We start from the raw sequence: 18,070 nt of genomic DNA, 5'->3' as shown, positions 1-18,070 counted from the left end.
TGTTAAGTGCCAGCCTGCCTCACACTGGTGGACGGGAGCTGGTACCTGGGGTGGGGGTGAGTGCTGACGCTGGGGGGAGGAAACGTCCATGGCTCTGGTTACAGGAGGGCCACCAAGGCCAAGAGGCAGGAGAGGGGCGCGGGCTTCATCCTGAGGGCGATGGGTTTGGGGGACAAACGTGCGACCTGACTCACAGGCATATGAAGTCGTTAATAAAAAGCAACAAGCTTCAGAGTGTGAACCATTTCCACACAGGCCCCACTGAAGGGGTAACGGAGGTGGGGCTGGAGACTGTGGATGCCGTGGAGGCAGCCTCTTCCACCGCAGGCCGCACCCCTGCCTGAAGTCAGTCGAGTGCGGCAGGTGAGGTCTTCAGGGTATCAAATAGACACCCAGATAGGCAGGACTCCAGAACATTCCCACCTGGGGAAATACCCTGTTCCCTTCAGGACCCCATTCTGAAACCGAGAGCTGCTTCGTCCCCACGTCTGTGGGGCTCAACCCTCTGGAGAGCCAGCCTGCACTTCTCAGCTGGGAGGTTCGGTGACTGCCCGGATCGCATCATATCTGGGGCAGGTACTCCTCCCACTCTCCCACCCACAACAGGGCAGCTGAAAAAGCCCGTTCATGAACACGGTGTTGGTGTTATAAACACTTTATGTTCAAGTATGAACAGCATTTCCAATAACAGAACATGAAAAGACTGATCCTGTATCTACAAAATTTGTTTTTGCTCCAATAAATGCTAGAAAGGCAAGGAATGTCGTGATCTACACACCAGCCTGCGAGACTCTGGTGTTTACACGGGGCAATCGTAGACGTGGATTTCCTGGTCATCGCCCACGGACACAATTTTTGAGCCATTTCCATTGTATTTTACTCCCCAGACCTGTAAATCAAAAATAAAAAAGTTCTAATGCCTTTATTGTTTATGAACAAACATCCTTTTGTATTCTCACTATACTGAATCTAGAAAACCAGTGAGACAGGGCTGTTGTGCTTTCTGAGCCAGCGGGAAGGGGGCCCTTGTCCTTAACCAGGCACTTGCATTGCTACTGTTTATCACTCCCTCACCTCCCATACTCCGTAAACCTTCCAGAGTCTCAGAATCTGCGGAGTGACTGCATGCCATGAAGCTGGCATCTGCAGGGGACCAGCATGGGCATGTCACGTCTCCAGAAAGAAGGCCCACCACTACCCGGGGGCGTCACCTCACTCCTGTGCCCTGCCCCCAGCCCGTGATCCTCCGTCTGTTCCCGGAGGCCTCTGGAGCCTGCCCGTCCCCGGAGCTGGACCAGCAGGCAGCATGGGGCACTGGTTTGACTTGCTGTGTTAAATCAGCAGTCACACCTTCCTGACAAAACTGCTGTGGCTGGAGTTTGGGTCAGCCTGTCACTCTGACTCCGAGTGGGGGTTCCAGCCCTGAGTCCAGTGTTGTCACGGGGTGGACCGATGACCTCCCTTCCACCCAAACAACCCTTCTGAGATGGCAGCATGCTCTGAGCCCCACGTGCAGGGAAACAAGCCGGCAGGGAGGATTTACTCTCACAGTGAAACGTTAAGTCCAGAGGTGCAATATCAAGATGAAATCCCCCCAACTTCATTAGCAATGATTTAGGACTAGATGTGAAAGAGCATGAACACTTATGTTAACTAAGCTGCATTCCAAAGAGGAGACCATCAGGGCGCCCGGCTGGCTCAGTCAGTAGAATGTGTGACTCTTGATCTTGGGGTTGTGAGTTCAAGCCCCATGTTGGACGTACATACTGATTACTTAAAGAACAAAAATAAGACAGAATGAAAAAACCCAGGATTTTCACAGAAACATTAAAAGTACATTAAAAGCCAACTTTTTACTGCCATGGGCATTTTATCTAAAGTGACTAGTTTCCTGAGACTTGCTACTCAAAGTGGTGGGACCAGCAGTGTGGACCTCACCTGCAGCTGCTTAGAAATGCAGGAGCCCAGGCCCCGTGCGGACTGACTGAATGGACCCCTTCCTTTCACTGGAGCCCCGGGGGTCCCTGGCACAGTACGGATGCCCTGGTTCCTTTCACATCCACACTGGCAAAAACAAAAAGGCTCCTGGGAGAATAGAGCCCCCTCCTCCCCCATTTAAAGACTGAAGCAAAAGTTACCAATGTCGCTAAAACCCAAACAACCTGTAAGAATTTATGGCTTCAGTTATGTTATTAAAAAAAAGAAATCACATCGCTTTTGTGGACAGTTCCAAACATGACAAGCGCTGTGTGTTTGAGCAATGGGCACTTTAAGACTTTGTTTAGAACTATTTGAGAGCGAGTGCACGCATATGAGCTGGGGGCTGGGAGAGGGAGAAGCAGGCTTCCCGCTGAGCCCGACGTGGGGCTGGATCCCAGGACCCTGAGACTGTGACCTGAGCTGAAGGCAGACGCTCAACTGACTGAGCCACCCAGGCGCCCCAGGGCAATGGGCACTCCTGAGGAAGGCCCTTCCAAGCCAGCCATGGCAGGCTGCACCGGGAAAAGTGCGCCCAGCATGCCCGGGCACCAGGGCATTTTCCGAAGGCACTGAACGGCCGTGGGGCTAGTGCTGTGTGTCCTGACCCTCAAAGGGACATCACACCTCACGGCTCGCCAGGCTGACCGCACAGACGGCGTGCGGGATGCTGGCTGATGGACACCCATGCAGGGAGAGCAGCCCAGCAGCAGGTCAGAACAGGGACAGGTGTCGCTGGTGCTCAGACAAGGAACGCGAATGTGAACTCTGCCGTACCTGATCCTGGTGGTCGAAGAAGGTGTGGACACACGTTCTCGTTCCAACATCCCAAACCTTCACACTTTTGTCAGATGAACTATGTGCAAAAGGGAACATTAGTATCAAAACAGTTTGCATTCTGGTTTTAAGTCAGAAGGAATCAGACCGGGAACTCCACCCTCCTTGACTCACCTACACTCTGCCCACCAGTGTGCACCATGACCAGCACGGGCTTCAGGGGGCTCCGGGTGCTGGCCTCCCTGGTGGATTTTCCTGCACACAGAGCGGCCACTTCCCTCAAGTTCTCATCTGCCCAGCCCTCATCCCAGGGTTCCCACCAGGAGTCTCAGACACGTGTGCCTGTTTCCAGGTCGGAGGGGGCCTGTTAAAGTCTCTGTGAAGCCGCTTCTGAATGAAGAGGCTTCTGGAACTCTGTGCAATGCTAGGAAGCTGGCTGTCCTCGGCCTGAGTGACACTGGGATCTAAAGGCACAACATCTGCGCACAGCTTTACATAGTTTAAGTTACTACTGCAACACAGGGATCCCAAAAGTCACTACATGTGGAAGCCTAGATTTATAAGGAAAAAACTAAAACTTGAACTGTTCCGAAGAATCCACCTTTGTTCCAGCAAAGGACAACTACCTGCATAACTTAAAAAAAAAACCAACAACCCACAAAACCAATGCAGAAAACAAAGTCTACCTGAATAAAAAGGGTCAGACCATCTTCAAATCTTAAGGCAATTCATAAAAGACAATCTTCATCTCTTAGCATTTAAGAAACTGCTAAGAATCATACGTACCTGGAAACGAAGTGAGTGTCGTCGGGACAAAAGGCAACGTTCAGCACCCACGATGCGTGGCCGCTCAGCGTGCCGGCCAGATTGGCGTGTTGTCTGAAACGGGAAAGTGTCAAACAAACTGGAGACGAAACAAAGTCTTACAGGAACACGAGCACAAAATGTGTGGCTTTCCCCCATGGCAGAGAGTAGGATGCAAGCAAGACAATCCCTAAGATGGGGAGACAGAAGCAGGGGCAAGCCGGCCACCTCAGGACAGTGGCGGGCTCCGAGCCCACCAGCACGCCAGCGCCCTTTCCACACAGGCCGGTGCCTCCTGTCCCGGGAGCCGCCAGGGTTCACTCTCCGTAACAGATGTGGCTTGGACAGACCATGTTTAATCGAACCAAGAACAAGATGGGTCTAATTACGAAAGCCATTTGTACTTTCAAATAAGTGAAATCCAAGCAGCAAAGGCCTGAGGAGAACAATCCCGAGGCCTGACGGAGGTTCGGTGACCCCAGGAGCAGAGCAGATCGCAGGCGGGTCGGAGGATGCGTGGCCTCAGAGGAACCCGCCTCTGCCCTCCGGGGACACCAGTCACCCGCAGTCGGGAGGCAGGCGGAACCACAGCCACGAAGGCCTTGTGCAGAGAGTCGGGCACTGAGGCATCGGCCACGGCTGACTGTGGCCCTGGGACTGACGAGCCAGCACAGCTGGGCAGAGGCTTCCCTCCTGAGCCCGCTCCCCTGCCCTGAACACAACCTCCTGTCCTCAGTGTCCCTGCTCCCAGCGCAGGCTCCAGGAAAGCCCGCACAGGCCCACGCGAGGGCACGCACACAGACGGTCAGGACCGGGGCAGGTGGACGCGGACAAGCGTGCCGTGTGCACCCAGGGCACCAGGAGGCCACATTGGGAAGCCGTGAGCCAGAGCCACAGACCGCAGTACTGAGTCAAAGGGTTAAGGACACCAATCAATCCCCTTCCAGGGGAGGCTTGAGGGGGAAGCCCAGGAGGAAGGGGCCTCACACAGGCTTACAACCAAAGGCAGCCGTGACCTGAAGAGAATGACCCTCACTCCCACACCTGCGGTCAAAACCACCCACAAAAAGCCTCCTTCATCTAGACCTGCAGCGAGCTGGTGGATAAACCGGCAGCCCCCTTGGCAGGGCGGAGGAGAGCTTGCTGGATGTCCACGTTTTTGACATCACTCTGGGCCAGCGACCGCCAGTGGTTCTGCCTCCTCCTCCGTACACGACTGACTAACCTGAAGGAACTTAAAATCCGTGAGCCCTACAAGAGACGGGATGACTGCAAACAGGAAGGAAGTACTGATCCTAGCAGGCAGTCCGTGACATTCGAAGTTCAAGGACAGGGGTGTGGACGGGGGAGCAATGCCTGGACCCTGCACACAAGTCCCTGCCCGACCCAGGACTCCTCCAAGCAGCGGGAGACAGGAAGGGCACTGGTCCCGGGCGAAACCCTTGAGTCAGCACGATAACTTACACGTCATAGATCTTGATGTAGCCATCATCTGAAGCAGTGACAAGGAGCTGGGAATCCGGGGAGAAGGTCAGGGAGCGGATGGGCATAGCGTGGCCTGAAATTCACAAAGGCCCTTGTTAATCTGGCAAATCACGGGCTCCCCACTGATGGCGTCCCTGGTAATGACCACTATCACTGATGCTTCTGTCAGGGCAGGGAATGACTGCATGGACCCCTCCTCCCAGTGTTCTAGAAACATCCACATAACCCAGGCCCCTCCAGGAGCCATTTCTCCTCGGTTCCCTTCCCCCACCAGCTGGACCTCAGCACATGAGGCTTGGGAAAAACTCCTCTGCTACAGACATGGACACACGAAGAAATACACTCTGATCTGTACAGACGAACAGGGTGCCGTTTCCCACCAAATCCTGTGCTGTAGGGTAAGTGATACAAACTAAGGAGGCAATGTATTCACTCGGTCAGAATTCAAACCAGTAGGAAAAGCAGAGCAGAAGACTCCCTCCCGCCCACACCCCGAGGCTGCGGGCGCAGGGGGCGGGCACAGTGCTGTCATCCACCTTCAACTTCTTGACAAAAAGTCATTTCCTAATCACAAAGTTCTGTAGAGCCAAACAGGACAGAAACGAAACACTCATATGGCTGAGATACATTAACACATAAAAAGGTAAGCCCGTTCACCAAAATAAGCACTTAGCACTGGAACCAGAACCAGCACATCCAGGTTATAACTAGACGACAAAACCAAGACTTGGAGGCATTTCAGATTTCTAACTGAGATCACTATTTTGCAAATCTAAAGCTCACCTGTCATTTAGTGGCATTTTAAGAAAAGACCGATTCGTCCTTTGTGATCTGATAACCTAGTTTGCACAAAATAAAATGAGCCATACCTTCCAGCGTGTGCAGGAGTTTTCCAGTTGCAATATCAAAAATATTGATGATCCCGTCTATGGCTCCACTGGCCAGATACTTCCCATCAGGGCTCTGTGCAGAGAACATGCGGAGGACATCTGAGACTCCATATGGTTAGGCCATCCCCACCAAACACGCAGCGCTCCTGCTCGCTGCAGGCCCCGCCAAGCCAGACAGCGGCTGCCCGCTTGGAGGCCTGCCACAGGCGGGAAGTGCACATTGCGGAGTTGGGGAGAGAAACGAGAGCAATGTCTCCTTACATATGCAATACTAAGAATGAATTTTCCTCTTGTGTCCAAAGAATATTCCTTTTTCCCACTTTCCACACCAAAAATGTTCACTTTCCCCACATGAGTTCCTGTGGCCAGATACTGGGAATCAGGAGAAAAGGCCAAAGTCCAGGCATCCACTGAACAGGAGAAAAAGAAGGAAAAAAAAAATACAGTGAGAAAAGGTGTGACCTTAATTTTTAAGACTTTTAAAGTTTTATCAAAAGGTAAGTTTTTAAAAATTAGAAACAATGTCCTGATTCAAAAACCTATGAGTTGAGATACTAATTCTTTACCAATTTAGCTTAAGGGCTTCTTAAATTTTTAATAAAAATAGGACAATACCAAGTGTTAACAAGGATGTGGAGAAACCAAAATCCTCACATACTGGTGGGAACATAAAATGGTGCAGCCACTCTGAAAAATAGTTAAAGTTTCTTTTCTCTCTTTTAAAATTTTAATCACCTGGCACTCATCAGGATACGTGTTCTCCTTCATCCCCATCATCCGTTGCCCCCATCCCCCATCACCTCCCCTGGTGACCAGCAGTGTGTTCTCTGTAGTTGAGAATCTGTTTCTTGGTTTGCCTGTTTCTTTTCTTCCCCCCTTTGCTCGTTTGCTTTGTTTCTTAAATTCCACATATCAATGAGATCATATGATAATTGTCTTTCTCTGATTGACTTAACTCACTTAGCATAACACTCTCTAGTTCCATTCCCACCGATGTAAATGCTAAGTATTCATCCTTTCTGATGGCTGCATAGTATTTCATTGTATATATGGACCACATCTTCTCTATCCATTCATCTGTCGATGGACATCTGGACTCTTTCCATAGTTTGGCTATTGTGGACATTGCTGCTATGAACATTGGGGTGCAGGTGCCCCTTCTTTTCGCTACATTTGTATCTTTGTGGTAAATATCCAGTAGTGCAATTGCTGGGTTGTAGGACAGCTCTATCTTCAACTTTTTGAGGAACCTCCATACTGTTTTCCAGAGCGGCTGCCCCAGCTTGCATTCCCACCAACAGTGTAGGAGGGTTCCCCTTTCTCCACATCCTTGCCAGCATCTGTCATTTCCTGAGTTGTTAATTTTAGCCGTTCTGACTGGGTGTGAGGTGGTATCTCATTGAGGTTTTGATTTGGATTTCCCTGATGCCGAGTGATGTTGAGCATTTTTTCACTTGTCTACTGGCCATTTGGATGTCTTCTTTGGAAAAATGTCTGTTCATGTCTTCTGCCCATTTCTTGATTGGATTATCTGTTCTTTGGGTGTTTTGGTAAGTTCTTTACATATTTTGGATACTAGCCCTTTATCTGGTAAGAAATTTGCATATACTTCTCCTATTGTGTAGGTTGTCTTTTGGGTTTGTCAACTGTTTTCCTTTGCTGTGGGAATGAATGGGAATGTGCTATGAAGTCCCAATAGTTCACTTTTGTCTTTGTTTCCCTTGCCTTTAGAGATGTATCTTATAAGAAGTTGCTGCAGCTGAGGTCAAAGAGGTTTCTGCCTATGTTCTCTAGATTCCAGTCTCACATTTACGTCTTTCATCCATTTTGAGTCTATTTTTGTGTGTGGTGTAAGAAAGTGGTCCAGTTTCATTCTTCTGTATATAGCTGTCCCATTTTGCCAACACCATTTGTTAAAGACACGGTCTTTTTTTCCATTGGATATTCTTTCCTGCTTTGTCAAAGATTAGTTGACCATAGAGGTGAGGGTCCATCTCTGGGTTCTCTGTTCTCTTCCATTGATCTGTGTGTCTGTTTTTGTGCCAGTACCATACTGTCTTGATGATGACAGCTTTGTAATAGAGCTGGAAGTCCGGAATTGTGATGTCACCAGTTCTGGTTTTCTTTTTCAACATTTCTTTGGCTATTTGGGGTCTTTTCTGGTTCCATACAAATTTTAGGATGATTTGTTCCAGCTCTGTGAAGAATGCTGATGGTATTTTGATAGGGATGGCACTGAAAGTGTAGATTGCTCTGGGCAGCATAGACATTTTAATAATTTTGTTCTTCCAATCCATGAGCATGGGACGTTGTTCCATTTCTTTGTGTCGTCTTCAATTTCTTTCATCAGTGTTTTATAGTTTTCAGAGTGCAGATCCTTTACCTCTTTGGTTAGGTTGACTCAGAGGTATCTTATTGGTTATGGTGCAATTGTAAGTGGGATTGTTTTCTTAACAGTTTGACAGTTTCTTTTTTTTTTTTTTTTAAAGATTTTATTTATTTATTTGACAGACAGAGAGAGACAGTGAGAGAGGGAACACAAGCAGGGGGAGTGGGAGAGGGAGAAGCTGGCTTCCCGTGGAGCATGGAGCCTGATGGGGGCTCAGTCCCAGGACCCTGGGATCATGACCTGAGCCGAAGGCAGACATTGAACCAACTGAGCCACCCAGGTGCCCCAGAACTCAAAATTTTTCTTTCTTTCTTTTTTTTTTTTTAAAGATTATTTATTTATTTATTTGACAGAGAGAGAGAGAGAGCAAGAGAGGGAACCCAAGCAGGGGGAGTGGGAGAGGGAGAGGGGGAAGCAGGCTTCCCGCTGAGCAGGAGCCCGATGCGGGGCTCGATCCCAGGACCATGGGACCATGACCTGAGCCGAAGGCAGACACTCAACCGACTGAGCCACCCAGGTGCCCCAATTTAACAGTTTCTTAAGTGAAAACAAACTTACCACAATACCTTGCAGTCCCACTCCTGGGTATCTACATACCCAGGAGAAATGAAAACGTATGTCCACACAAAGACTAGTACACAGGTGTTCACAGCACTATAATGTTTACACAGTAGAAAACGGGAAAGAATCCAAGTGTCCGTCAAGTGGTGGGTGGAAGAACAAAACAGGAAGGAACTGCTGACATGCCACAACGTGGACGAGCTGTGGAAACATGATGCTACAGAAAGGAGATACACGATCCCACCTACACAAACAACGGGGATGGAGAGCAGATGGGTGGCTGCCTGAGGCTGAGGGCGGAGCACAGACGGACTCTCCACGGACACAAGGGAGCTTTCTGAGGCACAGAACTGCAGTGGCGACCGCACAACCCCAGAGACTAAAACTCGTTGAACACTTACAATGGGTTAACTTTACAGTGCAATTAGAGAAGTGAAAGCTCACCTCAGTAAAGCGGTCAATAAACGAAGATGGACTACACAAATACTCTCCAGGTAAACTACAATATGACCGAGTATTTACCACAAATTAACAAGGACTGGAAAGAGGCACTGTTGTTTTGGAACAATCACCTGGTTTCTCAGTTACACCATACAACTTAGTTCAAGAGCTCTATTCCAGTGTGGTTTGCGCATCGCAGTGCGTCCTCAGCCGGATGGAGGGGTCTCCAGGCTCCTATGCGGCTGGGGCAAGCGATGGCTCGAGATTTCTATCTGGGAACACACACTGGTGGTAGCGTGGCATTTATTTTCTGGGCTACTCAGAAGCTCTTCAGCGCAATCCCAAAGAGCTCCGGGGGCCTCTGGGGTCAGGGCCTAGAGGCCAGGGAGTCATCCAGTTGCCCACTGCCTGCCTGTCCCTTTGCCCACGTGCACTCTTTACAGCAACGTGCCCGAGGTCTTGCCACCCCGCCCCGACAGGACAGTGCTCGCCAGATCAAAGGGAAAGCAGAGAAAGGCTCCCTCCCAAGTCACTGGCCTCATTCCTGGGAATGGCTCGCAGAGGGCTGGCCCTTCCCAGCCCACCGGACTGAGGAGAGGCCGCTGCGAACTTGACGCATGGCAGACAGTGGGTCCCAGCACAGATGGGCCAGCGCCATCTCCCAAGGTGTTTTAAAACAACAGTGTCTTGCAAATTTCAACGCACATATTTAAAAGAGTAATAAATAATTTAGCTCTATCGCTTTTCTCCTGAAATATGTTTTAAAAAGGAAATTAACTTCAAGAATGCTCAATTAACCGAGAAGATCTGAAAAAGCATTTGTAAGCAATTTCTCAAACAGCTGCTTTTTAACCTCTCCTTACTAATGACTAGCATTTATTCCAACAGGATTATGCTTTCTTATTCCCATTATAATTAACTGTTTAAGGAATAATGGTTATTAGAAAATCTGCTCTGAATTCCTTGCAGTTTAATAAAATAACACTCCTAAATTATTTTCGTATTTCCCTATTAGACGGTTTACAGTACAGGATTTTTCATGTCAAATATCCTTATGCTCAAAATTCAAGGAATTTTTGTTCCCGCGCTCTAAGACTTACAATATTTGCATAATAGATATTTGCTGTAATCACTAAGCTCCACCTCGTCACCGAGAGCAGCTGTTTACTCTCGGGCGTCTTGCCCGTCTCATGGCGTGGATGCTCATCCCGAGCGCCTGAGTGCCGGGAAGCACGGCTGGTGTGCCCACAAGGCGCTCCCCTGTGTCTTCACGGCCTTCCACGTCCTCACTTTCTTCTTCAGGATCAGGGACGTTCTCTTTCCCTTCTCCCTGTTGTTTGTGGTGGTCCACATCCTCCACGCATATTTTCAAGACAGGCACAATGTAAGTGTCGGTGTCCCCACACTCATGACCCGAGCAGTGTGACCTTCGGATGGTTTAGCTGCTCTTTAGCTGTCAACAGCAGCACCTGCTTTTACTACCCAAGTAACTGCTGTGTAAGGACCAGATTCCTGTCTAAAGAGAAAGTAAATCCAAGCCTCTGACGATTCTCTGTACCTTGTTTCTTTCCACATGCACTTGCCACACACGGAGCTGATACCGGATGTTTAGGGCACTGTGTGTCAGGGAAGGCAAGCTAGGGGCAGACCGGTCCTCTGCCCTGGAACCAATCCAGAACTCATCTCTTCAACTGCAGCGTGCCCAGGGCCACAAAACCCCACAATGACCTCAGCGTCATGGGTCTGGGGAAGGCTTAGGTGTCCAAGGTAAAAAGGCAGCAACAGATCTGCTTCTTCCTCCTCTCCCCGGCTTTGTGTCTTCGCAGACTTTGGGGGCTGGCCTGGGGCCCCAAGTCCTCCATGAGCGATGTCAGCAGGTAAGGATATAGGTAAAGACAATCACCTGGGAAGTCAGTGTCCGGGTAGCTCTTTTCACAGACGTAACCCCATCCACACAACCTGAAAACTGCTTCAGTGGATGCAAAATAGGGTCTAGGCATGCATATTCTTTAAAAATTTCCAGCAGTAAGAATCACAGACATGAAGTATTGCTTCCAAGGGGAAATGCACTCAGTATCTAGATAACCAAGCTTCCCTATAAGCCGTGGGACTATTACTCTTTCCAATACACAGACAGCCTGTGGTGGCTACTGAGCGTAACCAGTGGGAGGCCAAATCCACCTGGGACTCCCGTCAAGGGGACTACGTTCAGGAAACACCCAAGCACCTTCTGTGGCACCCACCCACGAAGGGTGTGCCACAGAGGCAGGGCAGGTAGCTCTCTAGGGGTCATCGCCCATTCCAGCTGATGGTGAATGCTATGCGGTCATTTACAAGTAGACTGAAGGCAAGGAAGCCTGAGATGTCGTGTTGCTCGTTCCACATTAATCCAGCCCACTGAAATCATTATTAATTCCTATTACCCCAGATATTTATTAAGGCTAATAGATAAGATTATGCTGTCTTACAGCACTTAAAAAAAATGTTACTCTAGAAGTTTCTTATCTATCAAATGCTGGGAATCAGGTCCTGTAATCATGATTAGCAGAGATTACCATGATACAGATCTAAGAGGACACAGTGCCTTACATTCGAGACCTCTATTAGGCACTGCACGTAACAAATCAGAATATGGCAAACAGAGAAGCTCTGGACCATCCGAATTCAGGTCCACAACCCCAAACTGGCAATTCTAAAATCTAAAGCCTCTGAAAACTGTGAGTTTTTCAACAGGTTTAGTACCAAAATTTATTTGGCAGTAAAACCTAAACCAAACAGACGTATAAACCCGTCTTGTTGCTGAGTCATTAATGCTTGGAGGACTGCCCCCACCCCACTAAAGGTATTTTAAGCAGTCCACGCACCCATATTACCCCCTCAGACCCAAACAATTCTGAACTGTAAAACTTCTATCCCTAGAGGTTTGGAAAGGGATTGTGTTTATTATCCTCCCTAAAAGTAAAAATCTTACCAGGTCCTGCATCTATAGACTTGATCTGTTTGCCGTTTTCCAAGTCCCAGAGACGAATATGAGCATCGAGAGAACTGGAGGCAGCAATGGGCAGAGTGTGGCTGATGTCCACGGACACCACACCCAGTTGGTGTCCCTCCAGACTCCACTGTAGGTCCAGCCTCTCATCAGACCTTCAGCGGGGGACAGAGAAATGGGTTTCTTCACACAAAACACGCTCTACCAGCATCTGAAATTCTGGGCCCCCATGACCCACCCCCTGCTCCCATTACCAACGGTCTGTGAAATGCAGAATCGGAGAGGAACCCACGAGCATAGAACACTAAAGGCAGCCAAGTTTTAACTGTGGGACTTTTTTTTCTTAAACCATAGGCCTTAACACTGAGTAAGAGGAAAACAAGTCAGGAAAAAATAAGCTGCCTTTTTAAACCACCATAATGCTACTGCCTTCTTGCCTAGAAAACCCTTAATGCTTTCCTGATTGCAACTTGGGAGTCTAAGAGAAAAACCCTAGACCCCAATTTCCAAGGCTGTTAGGGGAGAGGGTGCTCACCATTTCCAGACCTTCACCAGGTCATCCAGGGATCCTGTGACCACTGTCTCCGAGTTTTCTTTCTTGTTTGTCCCCCAGGCGACTGACCAAATGGCATCATCATGGGCTAGAAGAGAAAGCACTTCGGGTAAAAATGCTCATGCAACAGCTACCCTGCCTGGGCTGCAAGGAGGCTGAAGTGCTGTCCCCCCAGCTCTGGGGTCACACGGCCGGGAAACCGGCCACCTGGTTTACTGTCTTGCCAAGTGCTTTCCCTCCTGCTTTTATCAGAACTGCAGAGGCACACACAACACCTGCCCCAGATCACAGGTGTACCAGGGAGGGAGGGAGTTCCGGAACAATCCGAGGCTCTTCCCACTGCAGCACGCTACCTGCGTGCCTCAGTGAGGAGTGCCTATCACCTGGCTGAAACTAGAGAAACCAGCAGGACGCCCCCCACCCCCCCAACAAAGACCTAAACTTGGTAAGACTCATGTCTTAGGGACCCTTGGGAGCCAGCAGGCAGTTCAACTGCAAACAGTACAGTCTGAGAATAAGCACCTGCATACTCGAGCTGTCTCTTGTCACAAATGTCTCCTATGCTTAATGAGTCAGTTACTACATTAACTTTTTATGAATATTATCTCAATTAATCACAACAACCCTATGAAGTAGGTACTGTTAATATCCTCATTTTACAGACAAAGAATCGGAGGCTTGGAGAAGCCACATAACTCACCCAAAGTCAAAAGCTAAGAAGGAGCAGGACTGGGATTCAAAGCCGGTGTCTCTACGAACTCAAGTCCACCTTAAATCTGAAGGCCTGACTGTGGGGTCTGCAGGCCCCATGCAGGTGCATACACACGCAGGTGCACGCGGAGCCTTATTCACGCCGCGTGGGGACAGTTGAGGGACACCTCTCCACGACATGAATACTGGGCACTGAGCAGCTGTGACCCACACGCAGCTGCAATGACGACGCCCACCTGAGCCGAGCCCGCCAGTGAGCTGCCCGGACGGCATGAGCTGCATGCTGGGTTGCTGACTGGCACGCCTGACTAGCCAGTTACCCATCTGAGCTAACTTGGAAGAATGCTTTTGGTTTAAACTTCAGACCATCTAAATGGCAGCTACTTAGAGCGGAAGAAACGAGGCCCACATGAAGCCCCGCGTCCCTGGCAAGCTGCACCTCCAGCCATCCCCATACGCTGCTGCGCAAGGTCATGGTCTCTGCAGGAGCCCCTGCACTTGTCTGAAGTGGGGAAACCACTGTAAAGACCCCAGGGCAAGTTCTGAGGCTCTACTGGTTCCCTCTGTCACCCTGGTAGCTGGGAAGCTCAGAGCTGCATCTTTCTCGGGCGGAAAAGCTTCCCTCAGCCTGGAGCGTCCCAGTCTATTATGTGACTCCCACGTTTTCTTTCCAGTGAGTTGTGTGGGGGCTTCTGTTGCAGTTTGCTTGTAAATATGTTTTCAGCTGCGTCTGCTGATTCTTCTGCAAACTGAGTACACCTGGGGACTGCGTGTCAGGTCAGCAGACCCAAAACACCAGGGATGACAGTTTCCACAGGTGAATCTCCTTCAACAGGCAGGCTGCTTACCTTGCTCTTGTTTGAAGAGAATACTGTACTAAAAAAGAACAGACGCCACATTTAACCAGTGGTCAGACTTCAGAGGTATCCCATCCCCTCCCTAAAACACCCCCTGGCACCCACCTCACCCCCACCCCCCACTGGGTTAGCTCCCCGCCTGCCCTCCCTCCACCCATCCTACAAGCTTCCTGATTCCTGCTCATGTGAGACTGCAGAGTTGACCGTGCCAGAAAAAAATCAGTTCTTACAGAAACCGTACTCTCTCCTCGCTCCATCCCGAGGGGACTGATAAATCCCGTCACTCCCTGCTCGGATCACAGGAGGCTCTGCATCCAATTTCCAGCCTAAGTTTTGCAGTTGTATAAAACCACACAGCCTGCCTAAACTGTTACCGTTGTCCCTAATCCTATTACAAAGATTTCTCTCTTTCTGATTTTTGTTTCTTTCTTGTTTTTTTTTTTTTTTTAATTCAGTAAGAAGCTCTACGCCCAGTGTGGGGCTTGAACTCATGACCCTGAGATCAAGAGTCGCACACTCCAGCAACTGAGCCAGCCAGACTCCCGAGTCCAGATTTTTTCCCTCAATCCCCCCGTCAACCGTGGAAAGACTTAGATAGCCAAAATAATCCTCCTCTTGGTGCTGTACATCTCACAGCGCCACCTAACCCTGTGGTGACTAGGTGCCCAGTGTCCCCCAGCACTTCCGGAGCAGAGCAGGAATCAGATGCTAGTCTCCTGACTACACACCCAGACCTCGTACTGGCCTTCACCCTGCCAAAGAGACCAGCTGCGGTTCTTCTCCTCCCCACAGGCCTTACCTGGTTGGTCATTTCCTTAACCGAGGATGAAGGCTATAGGCCAGACGGTTCTGTGGGAACATCAGGGCTTCAGTAAGGGGGAGGGGGATACAGGAGGTTCCCCTTACCAAGACAATAAGGCAACCCTCTGCTGGAGCAGAGATCAGCCCCAGGGGCCCCCCTCACAAGCCCTACAGGGTGGTACGATCTTCTTTTTCCCTTGGAGCCCAGGGAGTCAACTAACACCTACCCCATGCCATGTTTTCCTCTCCCCAAGTCTGACTATAGACAGGGACCAGTCTCCATCCCTTGCTGCTCTTCAGAGAGATAAAACCACAGGTCCTTTTAATTGCAAATATTATTTATTCATTTGACTCAACAAGCAAGTATGTGGGAGCAAAGTGGTTAGAGTCTCTGAAGGGATGTCAGCCAAATATGCCCACGAGAGCCAACAGGCATGTGAATGAGACACATCTCCCAAAGTCTTCAAGGACTGAGCTCAACTAAACACACTTCCTTTAAGAATAGACATATTTTTGGGATGCCTGGGTGGCTCAGATGGTTAAGCGTCTGCCTTCGGCTCAGGTCATGATCCCGGGGTCCTGGGATCGAGTGCCACACTGGGCTCCCTGCTCAGCAGGGAGCCTGCTTCTCTCTCTGCCTGCCACTCCTCCTGCTTGTGCTCTCTCTCTCTCTGACAAATAAAATCTTAAAAAAAAAAAAAAAAAAAGAACAGGTGTATTTTCTCAGGCTGTAAGGGTTCTTCATATTTCATGTGTGTGCCCTAGACCCTCCAGCAGCCTTGTAAACCCTTCTCAGGACTTTGCAAGTGCATAGGACCAGAAAGGGAACCAAGTAGAGTCACTGCTTGTTACTCGAGGCTCTTATATTCTATGAAGTTATCAGGAACACCAAATTAGCGAATATGGACCCCACTGCTCCCAGGAGAAATCCTGGGTTAGGGTCCCGATCAATACATCATTTCAATGCCTAACAGAAGCTTATTGCACACACGCACGCTCTCTGTAGGAACCTCACACGAGGTGCACTAAGGAACATACACTTTCACACTGCGCTTGGGGGCTATTTTAACAGTGATACTACCAAAAAAAGCACAAAAATGCAACAATCATGACACTAAATAGACTGAAAAAAGGACCCTTGTTTACACGAGAGAGGTGACACAAGAAGGCGGAGCGTGCCCTTGTTCTGCTGCAGCTGAAAATGTGTCTGGGGACTCAAAGTTTTCACCACCGTGCACATGTCCGTGAAAGACCACAAAAGCGCCGCAAGTAATGATTTAGGGCCACAAATAAATTTTAGTGTGCAAACTTGCAGATACAGAGTCTGAGGATAAGAAAGATCAAGTGCACACCTAAAAGAAATGTTACCAAAATACGAAAATTAAATTTGTGACAGCTGTTTATTAACAGCTTACATAACAAGGTCTAGCAGCAAGTCTGGTCACCACAGTACTTTCAATGTTGTGACGAGCTTACACGGTCTCCTAAGACACGGACACCGCTGTGATTTCTGTTGCTGACAAATTCACGCTGTTAACACCGTGGTTTGTTGCCTACATCCGTAACCGGAGGAAACGCTAAGTTTCTGCTAGAGATTACAGAACCTCAAAGTGCAGTTTTTCTTGTCATCCGCGTTCATGCCCCCTCGATTCTGTCCAGGGACAGAGGAGACCATACACCGAAGGCATCCACGGTCAGGTGACTTGCTTTGGGTTTGTAAACCCCAAAAGGCCACCACGGTGCTCCAGGGGTAACAGGGAAACTAATTCCTACACAATCCTCGTCTGTGAAGCTCTCCATCAAGTTGGTGGTGCTAACTCACTTGTGAGCCAAGAGCAGAGCAGGGAAGGCAGTGAGGAGCCCAGGCAAGCACAGGCCCGCCCCTCCCGTCCAGGCGACCTCGCGTTTAGCCGCGGGGGCACACAGCCAAGAGTGGGGAGGCTTGCAGGAAGCCCCCTCCCCAGAGGCCAGCCCCCTGAGAACGAGGGCGTGCGTCCGTGAGCGCGCGCACACGCGTTAGCTCACCGCATGCCCCCCCCCCCCCGGGGTCCCTGTTAGCGCCTCCGAGAGCTTAAGGCAGCGCCCGCGATCGCGGGGACGGCAAACGGTGCGCACAGGCGACAGCACCTGGTGGAACAGCAAGTGCCGAGCTAAGGGCCCCCGGAGCCGCCTCCGCCGCAGGCACCGCGCGCCCCCCGTGTGCCCAAGGGCGCCGCACACGCCCTGCGACTCGGGCAGGTCGGGAGCCCAAGACGACGGTGACGGGGAGCTCGCTGCCGGGGCAGCACGGCCGACCCTGGAACGCCTCCCTTTACCGTGAGAGGCCTCTCCCGCAGGGACGCCAGCCCCAGCCCCGAGGCTGCACACGACGTTCTCGGGAGGCAGGACGAGGCCCCTGCCTGTCCTCCCAGGCCCCGCGCGGCCCGGGGCGCCCCGGGCAAGCCAGCCTGGAGGCCCCTCCGCGCACGCCCGCTCACCCGCGCCCCGGCCCCGGCCGCCGGCGGCCCCAGAGCCCGCCGTCGCCGACGGCCGCGCACGTCGACTCACCACCGTCCTGCCGGGGGCACGGCCGCCGCGCTGGTGACGCGGGGCTCGCGGCGACGGCGTCGCGCAGCGATGAGCCACGCGGGGGCGGGGCGGGGCGGGGCGGGGCTCTCGCGGCCTCGGCCCCGCCCCAGGGCGCAGGCGCGCGCCGCAGCGCCCCCTACCGTCGCGGCGCCACGCTGCGCCAGCGCCGCGGAGAGCTTCCGCGCCTGCGCGGCAGGCGCTCGCCTTCGTGCCGCCTCCGCGCGGTCGCCCGAGCTTCGCGCCGCCTGACGGGTCCTGGGCTGCCGT

General features: G+C 50.9%; 1 protein-coding gene and 1 long non-coding RNA gene across 5 annotated transcripts; one reads left to right on the top strand and one right to left on the bottom strand.

Annotated features, from left to right (window-relative positions):
- Positions 1-639: 639 nt before the first annotated feature.
- On the bottom strand, positions 640-17,872 carry SKIC8 (SKI8 subunit of superkiller complex). Of its 4 annotated transcripts, XR_010404780.1 has the most exons (12): positions 17,783-17,872; positions 15,234-15,283; positions 14,426-14,453; positions 12,849-12,954; positions 12,296-12,468; positions 6,195-6,343; positions 5,913-6,006; positions 5,023-5,116; positions 4,645-4,783; positions 3,541-3,633; positions 2,755-2,833; positions 640-889 (listed from the first exon to the last, which is right to left on the bottom strand). XR_010404780.1 is itself a non-coding variant. In XM_045899249.2 (11 exons), the coding sequence occupies exons 2-11, from the start codon at positions 15,243-15,245 to the stop codon at positions 800-802; spliced, it is 918 nt and encodes a 305-aa protein (XP_045755205.1). In that variant the 5' UTR covers positions 15,246-15,283; positions 17,783-17,867; the 3' UTR covers positions 640-799. The 4 variants fall into 4 exon arrangements, 3 of the variants coding, with proteins under 3 accessions (XP_045755205.1, XP_045755206.1, XP_045755207.1); XM_045899249.2 differs by lacking the exon at positions 4,645-4,783 and having other exon boundaries at positions 17,783-17,867; XM_045899250.2 differs by lacking the exon at positions 4,645-4,783 and having other exon boundaries at positions 17,713-17,795.
- LOC135361513 (uncharacterized) lies at positions 9,238-13,660 on the top strand. The gene is made up of 3 exons (XR_010404781.1): positions 9,238-9,377; positions 11,022-11,201; positions 13,529-13,660. It is a non-coding gene; the product is annotated as an uncharacterized LOC135361513 (long non-coding RNA).
- Positions 17,873-18,070: the final 198 nt, after the last annotated feature.

The sequence above is a fragment of the Mirounga angustirostris genome, unplaced genomic scaffold (genome assembly GCF_029215605.1).
Source record: "Mirounga angustirostris isolate CCGP_5_RB_7025 unplaced genomic scaffold, mMirAng1.0.hap1 SCAF_9, whole genome shotgun sequence".
NCBI classification, from domain to species: Eukaryota; Metazoa; Chordata; class Mammalia; order Carnivora; family Phocidae; genus Mirounga; species Mirounga angustirostris.
This window is presented reverse-complemented; position numbering and strand designations above follow the sequence as displayed.

What these genes read in the sequence shown, in the direction of transcription:
- SKIC8 (XM_045899249.2), bottom strand. An exon ending in TACATCAAGATCTATGACGT is followed by an intron (nt 3,634 to 5,022) that starts GTAAGTTATCGT and finishes TTCCCGTTTCAG; the next exon opens with ACAACACGCCAATCTGGCCG. An exon ending in GACACTCACTTCGTTTCCAG is followed by an intron (nt 2,834 to 3,540) that starts GTACGTATGATT and finishes TTTTGCACATAG; the next exon opens with TTCATCTGACAAAAGTGTGA.